Source organism: Arachis ipaensis, chromosome B4 (assembly GCF_059453495.1).
Source record: "Arachis ipaensis isolate K30076 ecotype BB chromosome B4, ASM5945349v1, whole genome shotgun sequence".
Classification (NCBI taxonomy): domain Eukaryota; kingdom Viridiplantae; phylum Streptophyta; class Magnoliopsida; order Fabales; family Fabaceae; genus Arachis; species Arachis ipaensis.
In genome coordinates, this window is record NC_142439.1 from 33,473,801 (window position 1) to 33,493,226 (window position 19,426).

Below are 19,426 nucleotides of genomic sequence, written 5' to 3' on the forward strand. Positions count from 1 at the left end.
CTAACAACACTAACCAATACAAGAAACCACAAAATACATACCAACCACCTCACAATAACCCACAAACTCACCAAAATACCTTCCCCGCACCAACATCCAACTCATAAAGCTATCACCCCATCTTCCCAAGTAACTTCCAGCAACAACAATCACACCTTATCATACCACCAATTGACCATCATGAAACTAGGATCTCAAGTCTTGAAGTAGCCCTACAAAACCTTTCCCAAAGCACACAATCAATTGCTCAGACCACTCAAACTTTGCTCAAAGGACAAGAGAGATATGAAGCCACCATGAGGAACCTTGAGCGACAAGTGGAACAATTATCCAAACAAGCTGAACGACCAACTAATGTGCTCCCAAGTGATACAATCCCCAACCCAAGGGAAGAATGTAAAGCTGTGCAGTTGAGAAGTGGCAAGGTAGTTGGAAGAGAAGTCAACAAAGAAGCAATAGGACATGAAGTGGAAGATACAATAAACAAGAAGGAGGATGAAAAGGCATCAACATCCAAAAAGAGCAAAGAAGTTGTGGAGCCACTAAGCAAGTTGCCAACCCAAAACAACAATGCCAACAACAAGAAAATTGTGAAGCCACAGCAAGAGGAAAGAAATGAAGGGGTGAAATCTTATGCACCCAAGCTCCCTTACCCAACAAGGTTACACAAAAGAATAAGAGACCAACAATTCCCAAAATTCTTGGAAATCTTCAAGAAACTTGAGATCAACATTCCATTGGCCGAAACTTCGGAGCAAATGCCATTGTATACAAAGTTTCTTAAAGAATTGATCACCAAGAAGAGAAGCTGGCAGGAGAAAAAAACCGTACTCCTTACCCAAGAGTATAGTGCCATCATTCAAAAGGGACTGCCACCGAAACTCAAGAATCCAGGCAGCTTCCTCATACCATGCACAATTGGGAACATGGCCATTGATAAATCACTTTGTGACTTGGGAGCAAGCATTAACTTAATGCCTCTTGCCATGATGAAGAAGCTGATGATAGAAGAGGTTAAACCTACAAGGATATCACTACAACTTGTTGACAGATCCCTCAAAATACCAAATGGAGTAGTGGAGAATCTCTTGGTAAAAGTGGAAAATTTTATATTCCCAGCCGACTTTGTAGTGTTGGACATGGATGAAGAGGGGAGTAACTCGGTCATTCTTGGTAGACCTTTTTTGGCCACTGCTAGAACAATCATTGATGTGGAGAAGGGGGAGATGATCTTCAGAGTACATGATGAGTAAATGACCATAAATGTCTTCAAGGAAATGCAATATCCAGCTAAGAAAGAGAGTTACATGAGGATTGAAGTGGTGGATTCTTTAGTTGAGGAAATATTTGAAGCAAGCCATGAAGTGAATCAAGAGGAAACCCAAGACATACAAGAGCAAGAAGTAGAAGAGGTACAAACATCAGAGGAACCAACTGAAGTTAAGAAAGAAGGTGCACCACAAGAGCTGAAACCTTTACCTCCTCATCTTAAATATGCATTCCTTGGTGAAAAGGATAACTTCCCAGTAATCATCAACTCCACCTTGAGTGAAGAAGAAGAAGAAGAAGAGAAGCTTCTTGCTGTACTAAGAGCTTACAAAGATGCACTGGGATGGACCATTGATGACTTGAAGGGTATAAGCCCTGCCATATGTATGCACAAAATTCTCTTGGAGGAAAATTCTAAACCAGTGGTATAACCTCAGAGAAGATTGAATCCCACAATGAAGGAGGTTGTTCAAAAGGAAGTAATGAAGCTGTGTAAAGTTGGGATCATTTACCCCATCTCTGATAGCCCATGGGTGAGCCCAGTTCAAGTGGTACCCAAGAAAGGTGGCATGACAGTTATTGTCAATGAGAAGAATGAACTCATTCCCACAAGAACAGTGACCGGGTGGAGAATGTGCATCGATTATAGAAAGCTGAATGATGCTACATGAAAGGATCATTTTCCCCTCCCTTTCATTGACCAAATGCTTGAAAGGCTGGCTGGCCATGCGTACTACTGCTTCCTTGATGGATATTCAGGCTATAATCAAATAGTAGTTGACCCCATGGATCAAGAGAAGACCTCCTTCACCTGCCCCTTTAGAGTTTTTGCTTACAGGAGAATGCCATTCGGATTGTGTAATGCCTCAGCTACCTTTCAGAGATGCATGCTATCAATCTTCTCAGACATGGTAGAAAAATTTATTAAAGTCTTTATGGATGACTTCTCCGTTTTTGGTGATTCTTTCAATGCTTGCTTGCACCATCTCACCCTAGTCTTGAAAAGGTGCCAAGAAACCAATTTGGTTTTGAACTGGGAGAAATACCATTTTATGGTACCCGAAGGAATTGTTCTTGGTCACAAAATTTCAAAAAAAGGTATAGAGGTGGATAAGAGAAAAGTAGAGATTATAGAAAAACTCCTACTGCCAACAAATGTAAAAGCTGTTAGAAGTTTCTTGGGCCATGCTGGTTTCTATAGACGATTCATCAAAGATTTTTCTAAAATAGCAAAACCACTAAGCAATTTGCTGGTGGTGAGCAATCCTTTCTCCTTTGATGATGAATGTAAACAAGCCTTTCAGACTCTAAAAGCCAAACTCACCACAGCACCAATTATCACACTCCCAAGTTGGGGATTGCCTTTTGAACTTATGTGTGATGCAAGTGACCTTGCAATTGGTGCTGTGCTGGGGTAGAGGAAAGACAAGAAGCACCATGTCATCTACTATGCAAGCAAAGTATTGAATGAAGCTTAAAGAAATTATACCACAACAGAGAAAGAGCTACTAGCCGTGGTGTATGCTTTTGATAAATTTAGGCAATATTTGATTGGATCTAAAATCTTAGTTTACACTGATCATGCTACTCTCAAGTATCTAATGTCAAAACAGGATGCCAAACCAAGGCTAATTAGATGGATATTGCCTCTACAAGAGTTTGACATTGAGATCAAAGACAGAAAGGGTAGTGAGAATCAAGTTGCTGACCATCTATCAAGGTTACCACAAGGGACGAGTCAAGACACCTCTCAACCAGTGAATGAAAATTTTTCAGATGAGCACCTCTTGCAAATTCAACAAACTCCTTGGTTTGCAGACATGGCCAACTACAAAGCAGGAAGGAGTATTCCACAAGAGTACACAAGGCAACAAGTTAAGAAGCTGCTACATGAGGCTAAATTATTCTTGTGGGATGAGCCATTCCTATTCAAAAGATGCCCAGATAGAATAATTAGAAGATGTGTACCAGAGGTTGAAATGAAGGACATACTATGGCATTGTCACAATTCAAGCTATGGTGGTCATTTTGGAGATGAAAGGACTGCTGCAAAGGTCCTCCAAAGTGGGTTCTATTGGCCTTCTATCTTCAAGGATGCTAGAGAATTTGTGAGTTATTACAATGAATGCCAAAGAACAGGAGGCTTGACAAAGAAGAATGAGATGCCTCAGAAGTTCATTTTGGAAGTGGAACTCTTTGATTTGTGGGGAATAGATTTCATGGGATCTTTTCCTCCATCCTACACATTCAAATACATCTTAGTGGCAGTGGAGTATATTTCAAAATGGTTAGAGGCAATAGCCACAACCACATGTGATGCTAATGTGGTATTGCAATTTCTAAGGAGAAACATCTTCACTAGGTTTGGAGTACCGAAGGGACTTATAAGCGATGGGGGAAGCCACTTCTACAATAAACAATTGAACTCTCTCCTCCATAGATATGGAATAACCCACAAGGTAGCAACACCTTATCACCCACAGACAAATGGAAAAGCTGAACTTGCAAACAGAGAGCTAAAGAGAATTTTGGAGAAAACTGTGGGAGCAACAAGAAAGGATTGGGCAAGGAAGCTGGATGATGCACTTTGGGCATATAGGACAGCATTCAAAACCTCCATAGGAAGATCTCCATTTCAGCTGGTGTATGGGAAAGCATGCCATTTGCCTGTAGAGCTTGAACACAAAGCTTTTTGGGCCACAAAACTTCTAAATCTTGACGCCCAAGCAGCATGAGAGAAGAGACTGTTGCAACTCAATAAGTTAGAGGAGTTCAGACTTGAAGCATATGAGAATGCCAGAATATACAAAGAAAGAACAAAGAGGTGGCATGACAAGAAGATCTCTCCAAGGACATTTGAACCAGGCCAAAAAGTGTTGCTTTTCAACTCTAGGCTAAAAATTTTTCCTGAAAAACTTAAATCTAAATGGACTGGTCCATACATCATCACAAGAGTATCCCCTCATGGTTATGTGAAATTACTTGATGAAGCCTCAAAGGAGACATTCACAGTCAATGGTTATAGGGTGAAGCTCTATCTTGGTGACCCCTGGAGCAAGGAAGAAAGTGTGCACTTGTTAACATAAGCAAGGGAACTGCAATGTCAAGCTAAGGAAAATAAACAAGCGCTTCATGGAAGGCAACCCATGCACAGGAATCTTTTATTTTCATGCTTTAGTAATAAGAGGTTGAATCATATACATCTAAGAGAATACAGATTGAACTAGCATATAGTGTATACAAGATACTAAGCTTGGTGTAGCCAATCTTGAAGCAAATACGAAAATCATTTTTACAGCACTTAGTCACAGACTAAGTTTGGTGTCTCCATATACACAAAATGTTAGATCATGGAGCAAACATGTAGTCATTTCCCTCAGACATATGAAAGCAACCATTAGATTTCAATTTTGTCTCGTTTTGCATCATAAATCCTTTGAAAATTGTAGCACTAGTCCAAACATCACAAAGAATTCTAAAGTCTTTATATTCTTGCTGCAGGGAAGTGAAAGAAAGAAGTGATGGAGAATCTTGGGAGAGGAGTTCACGGACGCACACAAGGAAAAGGAAGTCACATGTGCCTTGGGTTTTGTGCATTGGGAAGAGCAACTCAACATGCACTAGCTAAAAGATTCATGCTTCCCATTGCTTGACCAAACCTTTAATGCAATTCCTCCACCATTTTAAGTGACATGAATTCCCCCTAACAATAACAATCAAACTTCGCCTTACCTTCACATCTATATACAGACCACTCACCATCACCATATTTCACCAATACACTCACCCAAATCATCACACTTAATCGATCTGCTTCACAACCCTCCTCGAGATTGTTTCTCTTTACTTGTGAGCCTATCCCCCTAAGCCCCACTCCAACGTCTCTTGCATGCTTGGGGACAAGCATTCATCCAAGTTTGGTGTTGGGTTCGGCCATCACAATTGAAATTCAATGGCCTCATCATCAGGAGCTAAGAAAGACAAGCAACACATACAAGAGCAAACCACAGTTGATGAGAGAATGTTCAAATTCAAACATCATGAGTGCATCTTCAATTGGATGATAAGCAAAGACATTATTCCGGAGGTGCCTTTCAAGTTAAGAAAGGAAGAATACCCTGAGATACAAAAAGTGATTAGAAAAAGAGGATGGGAGCTTCTCTGTAATCAACCTCAAATTGTAAGTATGCCTCTCATCCATGAGTTCTATGCCAATGTCATAAAGAAAGATGATAATGAAGAGCCATATTCGAGCTATGTAAGAGGGGCAGTGGTCCACTTTAGCCCAGACACCATCAATAGAGTGCTAATGATCAAGCCAAAATGGTTTAAGCAACCTAGCTATGAGGAGAGAGTTAAATATGACCCAAGATGTGTGGATGTGCTGAGTGATCTATGCAAAGTGGGCATGGACTGGGTGTTGGATTCACAAAGACAACCACTTAAACTTAGAAGAGGTGATCTCATACCTCAAGCAAAAGGATGGCATGACATAGTGAGAAGATCATTAATCCGTACCTCAAACAACTCAGAGGTGATAGTAAATAGAGCAATAATGATCCACTGCATAATGAAAGGAGGGAAGATCAATGTGGGAGAAATCATAGCCAAGAACATCATTGACATAGCTGAAAATGTCAAACAAGATAGTTGGCTAGGATATCCTAGCACTATCTTATGCCTATATGAAGAAGCTAGGGTACCTCTTGAAGAGTTCGAAGAGACAGACTTGGTGTCCATTGGGAAACCTATCACTAAGGAAAGACTGGAGTACGTCACCACAGTTCAATTGGAGAGGCAGCCTCTAGCGAAAAGAAAGAAAAGGAAAGGAGCGAGACAAGAGGAAGAGCGCGAAGAAATGGAAGAACCAAGTGCCTTGAACATGAATCAACTCCAAGCTGCTTTGGAAAGAATCTCTGGGCAATATTAACAAATTCAAAGAAGCCAAGAGGAACAAGCTCAACAACAAAGGGGTCTTTGGCAATTGATGGATCAACAAAGAGGAGTTCAAACTCAATGGATGGATCAACAAAGGGAATATTAGACGCACACGATGGAACTACAATAAGAGCAATATGCCAAGATGTATGAAGTCATCAACAACTCAGCTGCTGAACATGAAAGATCCATGGAAAAGGTAATACAAGAACAAGCTCAGCTGAGGAAAGAGCAAGCTCAGCAAAGGGAGCTTCTCCAAAGGATGGATGGTAGACAAGACATATTTCACAGAGAATTCAATGAGAGCAGAATGTTCAAGGAGGCCAGACATAGAGACAGAATTGATTATGATATATGCACCCAAGAAAAATTCCGCTACATTTGTAGAACACTCCCAGTGCTCAACCCACAAATCCAAAAATCCAATGAAGCGCACAAGGTGTTAGAAGAGCAGGAAATTGCAAGGGTGAAATTTAACGCTTAAAGGCTAAAGGAGAGGATGATAAGCTCAGAGATATGGAAGAAAGAAGAGGAGGACTCAACAACAAAACAACAAGGAGAAGTAAGAAAGAAGAAGAAAGAAGATCCAAAGGGCAAAGGAAAGCAAGGAGATTCAAGCAAAGGAAAGGGACATAAAGCCTAAAGGTGGTGAAGTTCCTTTTAGTGCTTTAATAAATAAAGAAGATGTATGTCTGAAACATGATATACCTTTTATGTTGTCTTCTTTTATGCATTTTCATTTATGTTGCTTATTCCATGTATCACTCATATGCTTGGAATGTTTGCTTGCCTTAAGTTCTTTTACTTGCCAATGGAATAAAAGATGTAGTTTGGACAAGAACAGAGAGAAATCTAGCTTAGAAAGAATAATGTTGTCCTGTAAAAAAAAGTGCTAGTATATATGCTTTCATTGTGAATGAATTAGCGCTCAAGAAATTAAAAGGAGTTAAGATGCTTGCTTATACAAGACTAGTTGGTTAAGGGTTACAAGACTCAAGAAGCTAGAAGCACAAAAATGCTTGACAATGGAAAAAAATGAATGAAGAACAGAAAAAGAGAAATGAAGAAAACAAAGAACAAAGAATGAAAAGCTAGGTATCAATGACAAAATTTGGATATGTGTCTGTGGTGATTGATGTTAGGAGACATACTTGGGCTAGTAAATCCGAGGGGTGCTTCATCACCCGGTAACTTCAGTTAACTAACTCGGGATTATCGATTGAAAACTCACATTCAAGAGTAGCTCTATAACAGAACATTTAGCAACCCAAAGAGGTGCTGGACACCACTGTCCAAATAAAATTCCAATGTTATATGCCTGTGATTGAATGTGTTAAGGAGAGAGGCTTGAGTTAGTAAATCTTTAAGAGTGCTTCAACACTTAACAACTTAAACCAACTGGTTTGGGATTGTTGATTGAAAGCTTATGCTAAAGAGCTGCCTTAAGACAAGATTTTTAGCTCAATTGAAACAAAGGAAATTTGAAAAAAAGAGGGGAGAAAAGAGAAGCAGAGAAAATAATAATTTAAGGATTATGTGCTAAGGTATAGAAAAAGAGTCTAGTGAAATTAACCAACCTAGTATTCAAGCAAGCATTTTAACTATAGAAATTGGATTAGCCTTGATCAGTTGCACTAAACAAATGACTGCACAAACAAGGATGACACACTCCATGAAAGAAATTTTTCTCTATTAAGACATTAAATTCTTGCATCTTAAATTCTTTTGTCGAATTCTTTTATCTCTTGCTTGAGGACAAGCAACATTTTAAGTTTGGTGTTGTAATGCATTCGCATATTTGCTATATTAGTTAGTTAGTTTAGTTAGTTTTAGCTTAGTTTCATTCATTATCTTTGAAATAAACAAGCATTTTGATGGGTTATATCTCCATACATTCATATACCAAGAACTAGCTGAAATTTGGCATAATTCATGCAAATTCATGAAGTTTACAAATGAATGAGTATGAATGAATCTCTTGAAATTGATTGCATAGAATGGCAATACTTTGAGACAATTTCTTGGGTTAATGATAGGTAATGAAGCAAGAAGGCAATGGAGCAAGAAAGATTGGGGACATAGCAAGCTTGGCAAGGAGAAAGAGACTTGGGCATTGCTAACGTACATTATCACTTGAGTGTTTGGAAATAACGCCAAGTAGCCCTGGAAGGTGAATTTGAAGCCTCAAGCAAGTTGCCAACTTGAATTTACAATGGCGTATTTGAGGGGAACGCCAACAATCCAACGCTAGGCCAAGGAGAGCTCGAGCACATTGTCCACCTTTGGTAACAAGGGTGTGTTCCTTAGCAACGCCCACAACAACGCTAAGCTAAGGAGAGCTCGAGCACGTTGTCCACCTTTGGTAACAAGGGCGTGTTCCTTAGCAACACCCACAACAACGCAGCAAGCAACCTTGGAGGCAACCTCTAGACTCGAGCACGTTGTCCACCTTTGGTAACAAGAGCGTGTTTGAAGGCAACGCCAGCAACAACGCCAGGAGAAAGATTTTGGGCCAACCAAGAGCTCGAGCACGTTATCCACCATTGGTAACAAGGGCGTGTTCCTTAGCAACGCCCACAACAACGCAGGCAATCAAGATTTTGGGCCAAGGGAGAGCTCGAGGACGTTGTTGCCTTGAGGATGAACTGGCGTGTGCATCAACAACACCAGAAACAATGCTCAACAATACAAGGCAGCCCTGGAGACCCTGGAAAGTGATATTGGGCATTGCCAACTTGGAAGAACGGGTGCGTGTTCACCAACAACTCCAGCAAAGTTAGCAGCTTGACCTTACCCTCTTCAATGGAGCATAACTTGAGCTAGGAAGATCCAATTGAGATGATCCTAAGTGCATTGGAAAGAAGACATTCTGAGATTTACAATGATATATAATAGTCTATATTAAAGCAAAGGACTGAAGCTCAAAGTTTAGGCAACATCAAGCATGAAAAGTGAAGAGCCCCAACCATGGAAGCCTGACCTTGCCTCCTTCAAGGATGCATAACTTAAGCTACAAAGCTCAAAAGGAGGTAATTCCAGTGGCATTGGAAAGTAGACATCAAGAGCTTTCCAACCATATATCATAGTATGGGGTTGGCATTCATTTAAAGCTTCAAAAGCTGGCTTCATTTAGAGCTTCAGAATCTAAGCACGTTGGCAACGCTGGAAACAAGGGCGTGTTCACCAAAAACGGCTGTGATTTTGGCAAGTAGACCTTACCCTCTTCAATGGAGCATAACTTGAGCTACAGAAATTCAATTGAGGTGCTTTTAGTTGCGTTGGAAAGCTGATATTCATAGCTTTCCAACCATGTATAATAGTCTATATTAAAGCAGAAGATTGAAGCTCAAACCATAGGCAACTTTAAGCATCAAAAGTTGAGTCTAAGAAGGAAGAATGAGCCAAGTGTTTGGCAACTACTTGGGCAACAACGCCCAAGCACGAAGCCCCCAGCCCAGGAAATGCATTGGCACGTTGCCAACGTGCTCTGAACTGGCGTGTTTGCCAGTAACGCCCACTGGGCCAGAATTGAGGTGAATGAGCTCTGCTTTTCTCTGCTCTCTTCAAAGGCCAACAATTCCTCTAATGAGCCAGCCAAATCAACAAGGACAAAGCCCAAATTGCTAACCCAATTGATGAATCTCTAAATAGATCTTAGGACTAGTATAAATAGAGAAGGAGTTTGTACTTTAAAAGGACTTTTTTTTTACACTTAGATATTTTTACGATTACACTAGCAATTTTATTTTTATTGCATCTCACCCGTCTTCTATTTTATTTTTCTTGCAACTTTGAATTTCAGTTTTAAAGGAATATTTTTTCTTCTTCTTGATACTTCACTACTCTCAATTTAATGTCTATTTTTGCATTTGTTGTGGAATTTAGAGCTATGATTCACTAACCCCATTTTCATTAGGGGTAGGAGCTCTGTGTATTTGAATGAGTTGATAACTCTTCTCTTCCTTCTCAATTCAAGTGGTTCATCTAAGAGGAAACTCTTGCTCTTCAAAGATTCAATCACCATCGAGAGAGGGGTTGAATCTATATGAATTGTGTGATGAACTTGAGAAAGGAGTCACCTAATTCAGTTTAGAGTTCATCCTTTCATAATTTCCTTGATTAATACACTTTGGGTTGGTATGTGAGATGTAACCACCCTTGGTTGAGATTCTGGGAATTGTGTGGCTTGAAGGATTAGTTAATGAGCTTCATCTCTTCTCGTGAACAATTAGATCACGAGAGTGGCAATTGATTGTGTTGATGAGAAATTGAGTTACCAAGAGATTGGAATTATTCACAATCCGCCATGGATCTATACCCATGATTGAGAAGGGATTGAGTAACATCAATTCATGAGAATTCACATCTCTGATTCCTAATGATCTTTCCATCATTAATTCTCATTTCTTTTGCTCTTTAATCATTTCGAATACCCACTACCCAATTCCCTTCTACATTCTTGCAATTTATCATTCTGCTATTTACATTCTGCTCTAAATTTATTCGCAATTAAATTTCTGCACTTTATATTCCCGCACTCTACTTCCTTGTAATTTATCTTAAATGTCATTCAAGTTTCTTGCAATCTAAGTTTCCGTCATTTACTTTTAGTCATTTAATTTTCCTTCATGACTTTAGCTCTTTAAATTTCCTGTCATTTAATTCTTTGCAATTTCTTTCAAGTGTTCAAATCTCATGAATCAAAACAATGTCTGCTTAATTAGAATACCATTTAACTAAAGTTGCTTAATCCACCAATCTCCGTAGGATCGACCTCACTCCGGTGAGTTTTACTACTTGATACGATCTGGTATACTTGCCGGTTATACGTGAATTCTAATTTTCACGTATCAGCCGGCACGTTTAAACTACTCACCTCTTCTGGTTGAATTCTCGCAGGGACGGGAATCCGTGATGGAGTCTGTGCCCCCAAGGCGCGTGGCCTTCGCTCGTTATCAAAAACGTCCCCTCGATTCCCGCTCTGAGCATTTAATGCTCATTATGGCCGATTTGAAACCTGGGTAAAAAACCCATTTTGTCCCTGACTTTTGCGCTTTCCTGTGTTAGTTATTCTCTTGTATTCTCTCTTTAGTTCCTTATTCCTCCATACTACCTTCGATCGCTGCCTAAACCATCATTTCTCCTTCCTCTCAATTTTGATTACTGCAATTTTTGCTGCACTCTTCTTGGAATTCGTCCTTCTTTTCTCCATAATTTCCTAGTAAGCATTTGTTGCTTGTACCTTTATGAATGGCTATGGCTCTGGTTTTGCTTTTGCCATGATTGCGTTCTTTTCTCCTGTTTCTTGCATGCGTTTACTGCATCGTTGTTAGGTAGTTTACAGGGGGTTACCATTGGATTTGGCCTTTAATTAGTCCGATATTAGTGTATAGTAGGTTAGTGTACAGTAGGTAGTTTCTTGTTCCCCGGTATATCGACCTCCCGAGCTTAACTTTAAGTAGTACCCCACTGTAGGTATGGCACAGCGACTTATCCCGAGGGTTCCCATAGATTGCTATATCTGGGTTACTAATGCGAGCAAATTCATCGGTAAAGAATTCCTTCTCGGTAAAGGAGAAATGACCTCGCTGCAAGTATAGTTCTCAACCAACAAGTTATGCTCGATCAAAGTTTAAAATTTCTAATCTAAACCAAGAGTAATGAAACCTCGGGTCATTCTTCCTTGGAATGCAAATGAAATGTTACGCTTTCAGTTGTTAAGAGAACAAAAGGGGTTTTGTAATCAAAGAATAAAATATTAAAAGAACTAAGCAATAATAGAACTAGGAAATGACCAAAATTAGAATTAATGCAAGTAAGAAGAAGACAAGATCAAAACTTAGTGAAAATGCTATAAATACAATAAAGAGCCTGGACTTGGGAACGAGGATCCAAGGAATCCTATCATCTCCATAACCACAACTATGGTAATTATGATGAGTCAATCTCGCCTAGTCAACCCCAACCATCAAGGAGTAAGTCAAGCAAGCATAATTGCCTTAATCCATAAGTCCTAACCAACTTACCAAATAGTTGATAAAAAGCTAGCGTCAATGGAAACAAAAGTCAACTAACTACCCAAGAATTACAACTAAATGTCGGACATTATGAATCTAGTATCCTAGGAACTCAAACCACAAGCCAAGGTGGGAAAATCTACTCAAAACTTAAGGTTGGCATTTTTACAAACACCTTGTGTGCATAAAAGTAAAACATGGAAAATTGTGAAGTAAAATGGAAAACTATAACCAACTATCAACAAAACCAAACATAAACAAGCAATAAAACATGAAAGAAGCATGAAACATAAAATTCATTGATCAAAACTTCAAGAAACACAAAATTGCAAATATGAACAAGTAACTTGAACCAAAAGGAAATGAAAGTAAAAGTGCTTTAATTAAAGAGGAAATTGAGAGTACATACAATTGAAGAAGCAAAATTCAAAGTCAAACTTGCCATAAAATGCTACAATTGAAATTGCATAAACCCTAAGAGAGCAATGCTACACTACTCCTACTCTTACTCCTATGGAAGCTTCCTAATACTAAGAAAAACTAAACTAAAACCTAATGTAAGCTAATGTGTCCCCCATTCATAAGTGATGAATTCTCCTTCATACAGCACTCTAAAACAGCATTCCAGCCTTCCAAAATAGGCCAAAAGGCCTCCAAATTTGCGCAGCACATGTCTCATTAATGAAATCACGTGCAGGGACCTGTGCGAACGCACAGACGCGTGCATCTGCACACTCGGCTGAAAATTGACCTGTGCGTACGCACAGGTGCTTGTGTGCACGCACAGATGGAAATTCTCGCTTGTGCGTGCGCACGCGGGGCTGTGCACACGCACACTTCGCTGTGTGTGCTTTTCCTTGTTTTCTTCATGTTTTCTCCCTTGTACATGCTTTCTCCCACTTTTAGCCATCCATTCTTGCCTCTAAGGCCTGAAATCACTCACAAACCATATCACGGCATCGAATGACATAAAAGTGGAATTAAAAATCACTAATCTAAGCATTAAAACACATGTTTTCACATTTATAATCAAATTAGGGATCAAACACAAAAGTATGCTATTTTGGTGCTTAACTGTGAGCTCATGTGCTAGAATCCATCCAAATTGAGTCAAAATATACCATCAAATATGGACTCATCAGTTACCTCCGATGTTAAAGATACAACTTTTAAGATAACCGTTGCGGAGCTGCAGGAGTTCCGGAACTTCGATCTACTTTGTGGGGGTGGTCCTGAAGAGGAGCATTACAACACGTTTATTCCTGGGGATCAGGAACGCATCTGCCACATTAACATGAACACTCCCCAGGTTGTTGACTGAATGTGGGTATACAAACCCATGTTCACTAACTTGGGCGTTCGGCTTCCCTTCTCCCCCTTTGTTGTTTCCCTCTTGAACCGATGTGACGTGACACCATCCCAGTTACATCCAAACAGTTGGGCCTCCATTCGCTGCTTCAAGATGGTATGTGATTACTTGGAGCTGCCGATATCGGTGGAAGTCTTCCTATATTTCTTCCTATTGACCAATCCTTCCAAAGAAGGGAAATATAAAAAGGGATACATGTCGTTTTGAGCTGTGCAGGGTCAACGGATCTTCGGGTTATTCGAAGATTCCTTTCACGGCTTCAAAAAAAAGTATTTGAAGGTATGGGCCGCTGAGGGTTGTCATCCCTTCTGGCTAACCCTGGAGGGGGAACGGTGTATCCCGACCTACTGGAGTTTTAGTGCTGGGTCAAATTGGTTAACAAAGAGTACTTACAAGGGTTTGAGCCAGCAAAACCGAGATATCACCGACATCTTGTTGGCTATTTTTGGCAAGAATAACCTCAACCGCCCATCTACTGATGGGTGATTGTGAAATGGGTAGAAGTTATGTGGGTGAGTCATCGGGTTGTCCACCAAGTTTTTAATATTTTTGGGCTTGTGTATTTGCTTGGTATAACGTAGTGTTTTCCTTTATTGTTTCAGTGTCCATGGCTGCTAAGAAGGTCGGACTTAGTAACTTGATGGCCCAGTTCCTTCCAGGGAACAGCAACGACAGCTTCGAAACCCACTCGGCCGAGGCTCCACCTTCCCCCACTCCCGAGGTTCAATTGGGTCCTCCTCCTCAGGAAACCACCGGTACCAGCGCAGGTGCGATTCCCAGCACCGGTGTGATCCTCCCTTGCGAGGAGGTACCCAAGGACGAAGTGGATCCCGACCTAACCATTGTTGAGAACCCTAAAAAGAGGATGACGACGTCTAGCCCAGAGGGAGCGCTCACCGTAATGGAGAAGAATTTCGATGATTGGGGGTTTATTGACTCCTAGCTTTTCCTAGGTACCGACGACTTCTTCCATGGCAGGGATTTGCCCTCTCAGGCTAGATGGGTTTACCGCTGCATGCTCTTCACTGTGACCATCGCGAGGAAGGCAAAACCCGTTCTAGCCCAGGCTGGGATGCTAGATGGCAAGTACGCTCGTCTCTATGGGAGATCGGCAGACTGAAAGCTGAAATGAAGACTACCAAGGTCAAGTTGGTGGACACAGAAGAGAAGCTGAAGGTTTTTGACGGTACAGTGGCCCGCCTTGCCAACCGGGAGTTGACCCTAGAGAGCCAGCTTGGCGCCACATTAGGTCGAGCGGCTACGGCGGAGGCCAATGTTGCTGACTTAGAGAAAAAGCTGGCCAAGGCAGTCGCATCAGCAGGTACTGACAAGCCTGAAGTTGCAGGCTTGAAAGGGGAGGTTGCCAGCTTGAAGAAGAAGAATAAGAGACTGTTAAGAATGCTCGTGAGGTGATTTTGGGCACCGAGGTGGCGATCAAGATGCAGGTCAGGCCGCTGTCTCCCGACTTTGACACCTCTGCTATTGGGGCTTTCAAGACTATCCAAGACGGCAAGATAGTCAATATTTCAAAGAAGTAACTTGTAATTTATTGTATATTTTTGTTGACTGGGCTGCCGAGGCGCCTTCTTTTGTGAGTCATTCGTCGTTTGACTTTGAACTGTTTATTTTGTCGTGAACGAATACTTAATAGGCCGATGTGGTGCCTTTGAAAAATATTTATTGCTTGGTCGCTCGGTCGGTCAGGCCAAAAATTGTGGATTATTTTGTATCTGTTAGTTGGATTTGATCAGGTCTCCGGGGTGATCAATCCTAGGAAACCACCAAGGCAAAAAGCTGTATACGGAACAACTTGAAGCATAACTTGTTAACAATTGCGAAATAGTGTAGTGACATATAAATGTTCACGGAATTCATGAGAACATAATATCTAGAAAAACAAAGAATAAACAACGTATGCAAATATCATAAAATAAAGGTAAGTAGGACAAGGGAAAAATCCAACAAGCCACGGCGTCACCTCCTAGGAGTAGAACCTTCTCAAATTTGCTGCATTCCAGGTTCTCGGTATCTCGCACCCGATGAGCCGTTCCAGCTTATAAGCTCCCTTACCAAGGGCTTCCCTTACCCTATATGCACCTTCTTAATTTGCTGCCAGCTTGCCTTCCCCAGCTGTTGGCAATCCGATGTTGTTGCGCCGCAGCACCAAGTCACCTTGTTCAAAACTTCTGTTCCGCACCCTGCCGTTGTACCTCAGAGCTATTATCTGCTTCAAAGCAACTTCTGACAAGTGGGCTTCTTCTCTTGTCTCATCAATCAAGTCTTTCTCCATTGCTTCCACGACACCACCGAGGAGTAATCTTGGAATGGGTGACGAATGGATTTTGACGGTTTAGAATTTCACAAATGAAATCTCGTTGAAGTATAGTTTCTAAACCAACAATAATCCTTTCATGCAAAAATTTGTTTGTCACAAGTACAAACCCCTAAAATCTATAAACCGAAGTATTTAAACCTCGGGTCGTCTCTCAAAGGACTTGCAGGGTAGTGTTCTTGTTATTGGTTATGGACTTGTTTATTTTGGGGTTTTGGATGAGGAATGTGAATAGTAAATGGTAGGAAAACTTTATTCACAAAATGGTCTTGGCAAGGTTTGGTTGTCAAGGGTCTTCATCATTATCACTAGCCACAAGTATGGTAGTTGCAAGGATTAATCCCACTTAGTCATCCTTAAATCGATTAACAAAGGAAAGTCAAGTGAGTTATATCAATCCTAGTCCATAAGTCCTAGCTTTCCACTAATTGGATTAATGAAGGCTAGAGTTAATGGCTATCAACTATCAATCAATTGGACACTAGTGACTCAAGAAATCCTAAGTTACCTTCTCAAGCCAAGAACATAAAATTCTAGTCTAACATTCTTCCAAGCATTTAATCAAACACTTGGAAGGCACAAAAGAAAAGTATAGTCAATCACAACAAGAATGAATTCTAACTACAATTGAATGTAAAGAATTAACAACAACAATCAAGGAAATCACAATTATCATGAATTACCTCAAATTGCATTTATTGAAAGAAAATAAAGAGGACAAGAGTATCTCAATTACAAAACCTAGAAACAAAATAAGAGAAATTACAACAAGAGAATAGGGATAGAGAGAAGAACCAAAGTGTAGCAATCATCAATTGAAGGTAGAAGTAGAAGGAGACTTGAATTAAACCTAGAACTATGAGATCCTAATCAAACCCTAATTCCTAATCCTAATTCTAGAGAGAAGAGAGAGCTTCTCTCTCTAACTCTAACTACTTCTAAAACTAAACTATGACTAATGATTAAAGTATGTAAAGTATGTTGATTCCCCTTCAATCCTTGGCTTAAATAGCATTAGAAATGAGTTGGATTGGGCCCACAAGGCTTCTAAAATCGCTGGCCACGTTTTGCTTTAAGTGAACCAGGTGGCAGCAACGGCACGTGCGCGTACTATGCGCGTACGCGTCACCATGCGCGGTTCAACCATAGCAAATCTTATATCGTTTCGAAGCCCCGGATGTTAGCTTTCCAACCCAACTGGAACCGCATCATTTGGACCTCTGTAGCTCAAGTTATGGTCGATTAAGTGCGAAGAGGTCGGCTTGACAGCTTTCCGGTTCTTCCATTTCTTCATGAGTTCTCCAACTTTTCATGCTTTCTTTCTTCATTCCCTTGATCCAATCTTTGCTTCCTAAACCTTAAATCACTTAACAAACATATCAAGGCATCTAATAGAATCAAGGTGAATTAAATTTAGCTATTTTGAGTCCTAAAAAGCATGTTTTCACATTCAAGCACAATTAAAGGAGAATATACAAAACCATGCTATTTCTTGAATAAATATGGGTAAAAGGTGATAAAATCCCCAAAAATCAATACAAGATAAACCCTACAAATGGGGTTTGTCAATGGGCTCCCCAATCTCCACAGGAATTACCACGTCAACTCCATAGGTGAGCCGAAAAGGTGTTTCTCCTATAGAGGATTGTGGTGTCGTCCTGTAGGACCACAAGAACAAGGCAAGCTCGTCTTCCCAAGAACCCTTCTTCTGATCTAGTCACTTTTTCAAGCCTTTGGGGATGATTTTGTTTGTGGCTTCTACCTGACCGTTGCTCTGCGGGTGCTCGACCGAGGAGAACCTTTGTTTAACTCCTAGCCCTGAAAGGAACTCGCCAAACTTCTTGTCCGCGAACTGCGTCCCATTGTCCGAGACCACAACTTCCAAGATTCCCAACCTGGAAACCACTTGCTTTCACATGAACTTTCAGCAATTTGCCGACAATATACTAGCCAATCTTTCTGCCTCAACCCATTTGGTGTAGTAATCGATGGCTACAATTAAATACTTAACTTAGTTGGGACCGACTGGGAACAGACCTAGGAGGTCAATTCCCCACTGCTGGGGACTTGTGGAAGTTAGCATTCGGCTGGCATTTTCTGCATCTTTTTACGAATTCTTGTGCATCCGACATCATTGAGGACCAATAATATCCAGCTCTAACAAGCTTCCTGGCCAGTGCTTTCCCCTCAATATGGTGGCCGCAGCACCCTTCATGAACTTCGCTCAAGACGTAGTCCGCCTGGTCGAGGCGTAGGAACTTCTGCAAAGGCTGATTGAGCCCTCGCTTATACAGCTGGCCGCATATTACTACATACTTGGCCGCCTCCCTTTTTATCGTCGTTGCTCCCTTCTCGTTCCTGGGGAGTTGGCCGCCTTCCAAGAAATGGAGAATTGGGGTCTATCCATGAGAGGGGGGGTTCATTTCTTGTGTCACACACAGCACACAGGATTACCGATGGCTCCTTTACTAATCCCTGAATCAAAGATCGGTTCCCCGCACCTGGCTTCGTACTCGCTAATTTTGACAAGAGGTCGGCGCTGCCATTCCTCTCCCTTGGCACATGCCGAATCGTGACTTCTTCAAAATCTTTACACAACATTTTCACCATTTTCAGGTACTTCTGGAGTAGGGAGTCTCTAGCTTGGTAGGTCACGTTGACTTGGAAGTCACAATTTGAGAATCGCTATTGACCTCAATTCGCGAAGCCTCGACCTCTTTGGCTAGAAGCAGGCCTCCTATCAAGGCTTCGTACTCCGCCTGGTTGTTAGACACAGGAAAGTCAAACTTGATTGATTGCTCGTAAATCATCTTAGACGAGCTTTCAAGGATTACTCCAGCCCCTCTGAACGCTTGATTGGAGGCCACGCCAACGTGGAGCTTCCACCGTGTGATTGGGTTCCCGGGGGAATCACCAATTACCTCAACCATTAAATCTACCATTGCCTGGGACTTGATCGCGTGCCTGGGTTCATACTGTAAGTCGTATTGAGACAGCTCAATCACCCATGTCATCATGCGACCTGCTAGGTCGGGCTTTTGTAAAACCTGACGAATGGCTTGGTCGGTTCTCACTGTGATCGGGTGCCCTTGGAAGTATTGTCTCAGCCTCTGGGACGAGATTAGCAGAGTATAAGCCAGCTTCTCCAGCTTGGTGTATCTTAGCTCTGCTCCTTGGAGGACCTTGCTGACGAAGTAGATCAGCTGTTGAATCTTGTCTTCTTCCCGGATGAGGACAGCCGCCATAGCTTGGTCCGTTACCGCTAAATACAGAAACAAAACCTCACCTTCTTTTGGCTTGCCGAGGACAGGGGATGTCACAATCTGAAAAGGTTCACCCAGTTAAAGTTTTTGTGGCCTTATTGTATCCGGTGGTAATACTGAAAAACAACGTGCTTAGGGTCACGGCCAAGACTCTGAAAGCCGTGTTCAAGAATAAAAAATAACTGAACTAGGAGAGTCAATAATATCATCTGGATTCTAGGTTCCTAAATATACCAAT

At 41.2% G+C, this 19,426-nt stretch overlaps 2 protein-coding genes and 1 pseudogene across 2 annotated transcripts; 1 reads left to right on the forward strand and 2 right to left on the reverse strand.

Annotated features, from left to right (window-relative positions):
• Nucleotides 1–296: 296 nt before the first annotated feature.
• Nucleotides 297–4,004, forward strand: LOC107636255 (uncharacterized; annotated as a pseudogene).
• Nucleotides 4,005–17,730: 13,726 nt separating this feature from the next.
• LOC148567123 (uncharacterized) lies at nt 17,731–18,535 on the reverse strand. Its single transcript, XM_088484524.1, has 3 exons — nt 18,242–18,535; nt 18,037–18,186; nt 17,731–17,820 (listed from the first exon to the last, which is right to left on the reverse strand). Exons 1-3 carry the CDS (start codon nt 18,533–18,535, stop codon nt 17,731–17,733), a joined length of 534 nt encoding a protein of 177 aa, XP_088340650.1.
• Nucleotides 18,536–18,576: 41 nt separating this feature from the next.
• Nucleotides 18,577–19,170, reverse strand: LOC148567124 (uncharacterized). The gene has a single exon (XM_088484525.1). It carries the CDS (start codon nt 19,168–19,170, stop codon nt 18,577–18,579), a length of 594 nt encoding a protein of 197 aa, XP_088340651.1.
• Nucleotides 19,171–19,426: the final 256 nt, after the last annotated feature.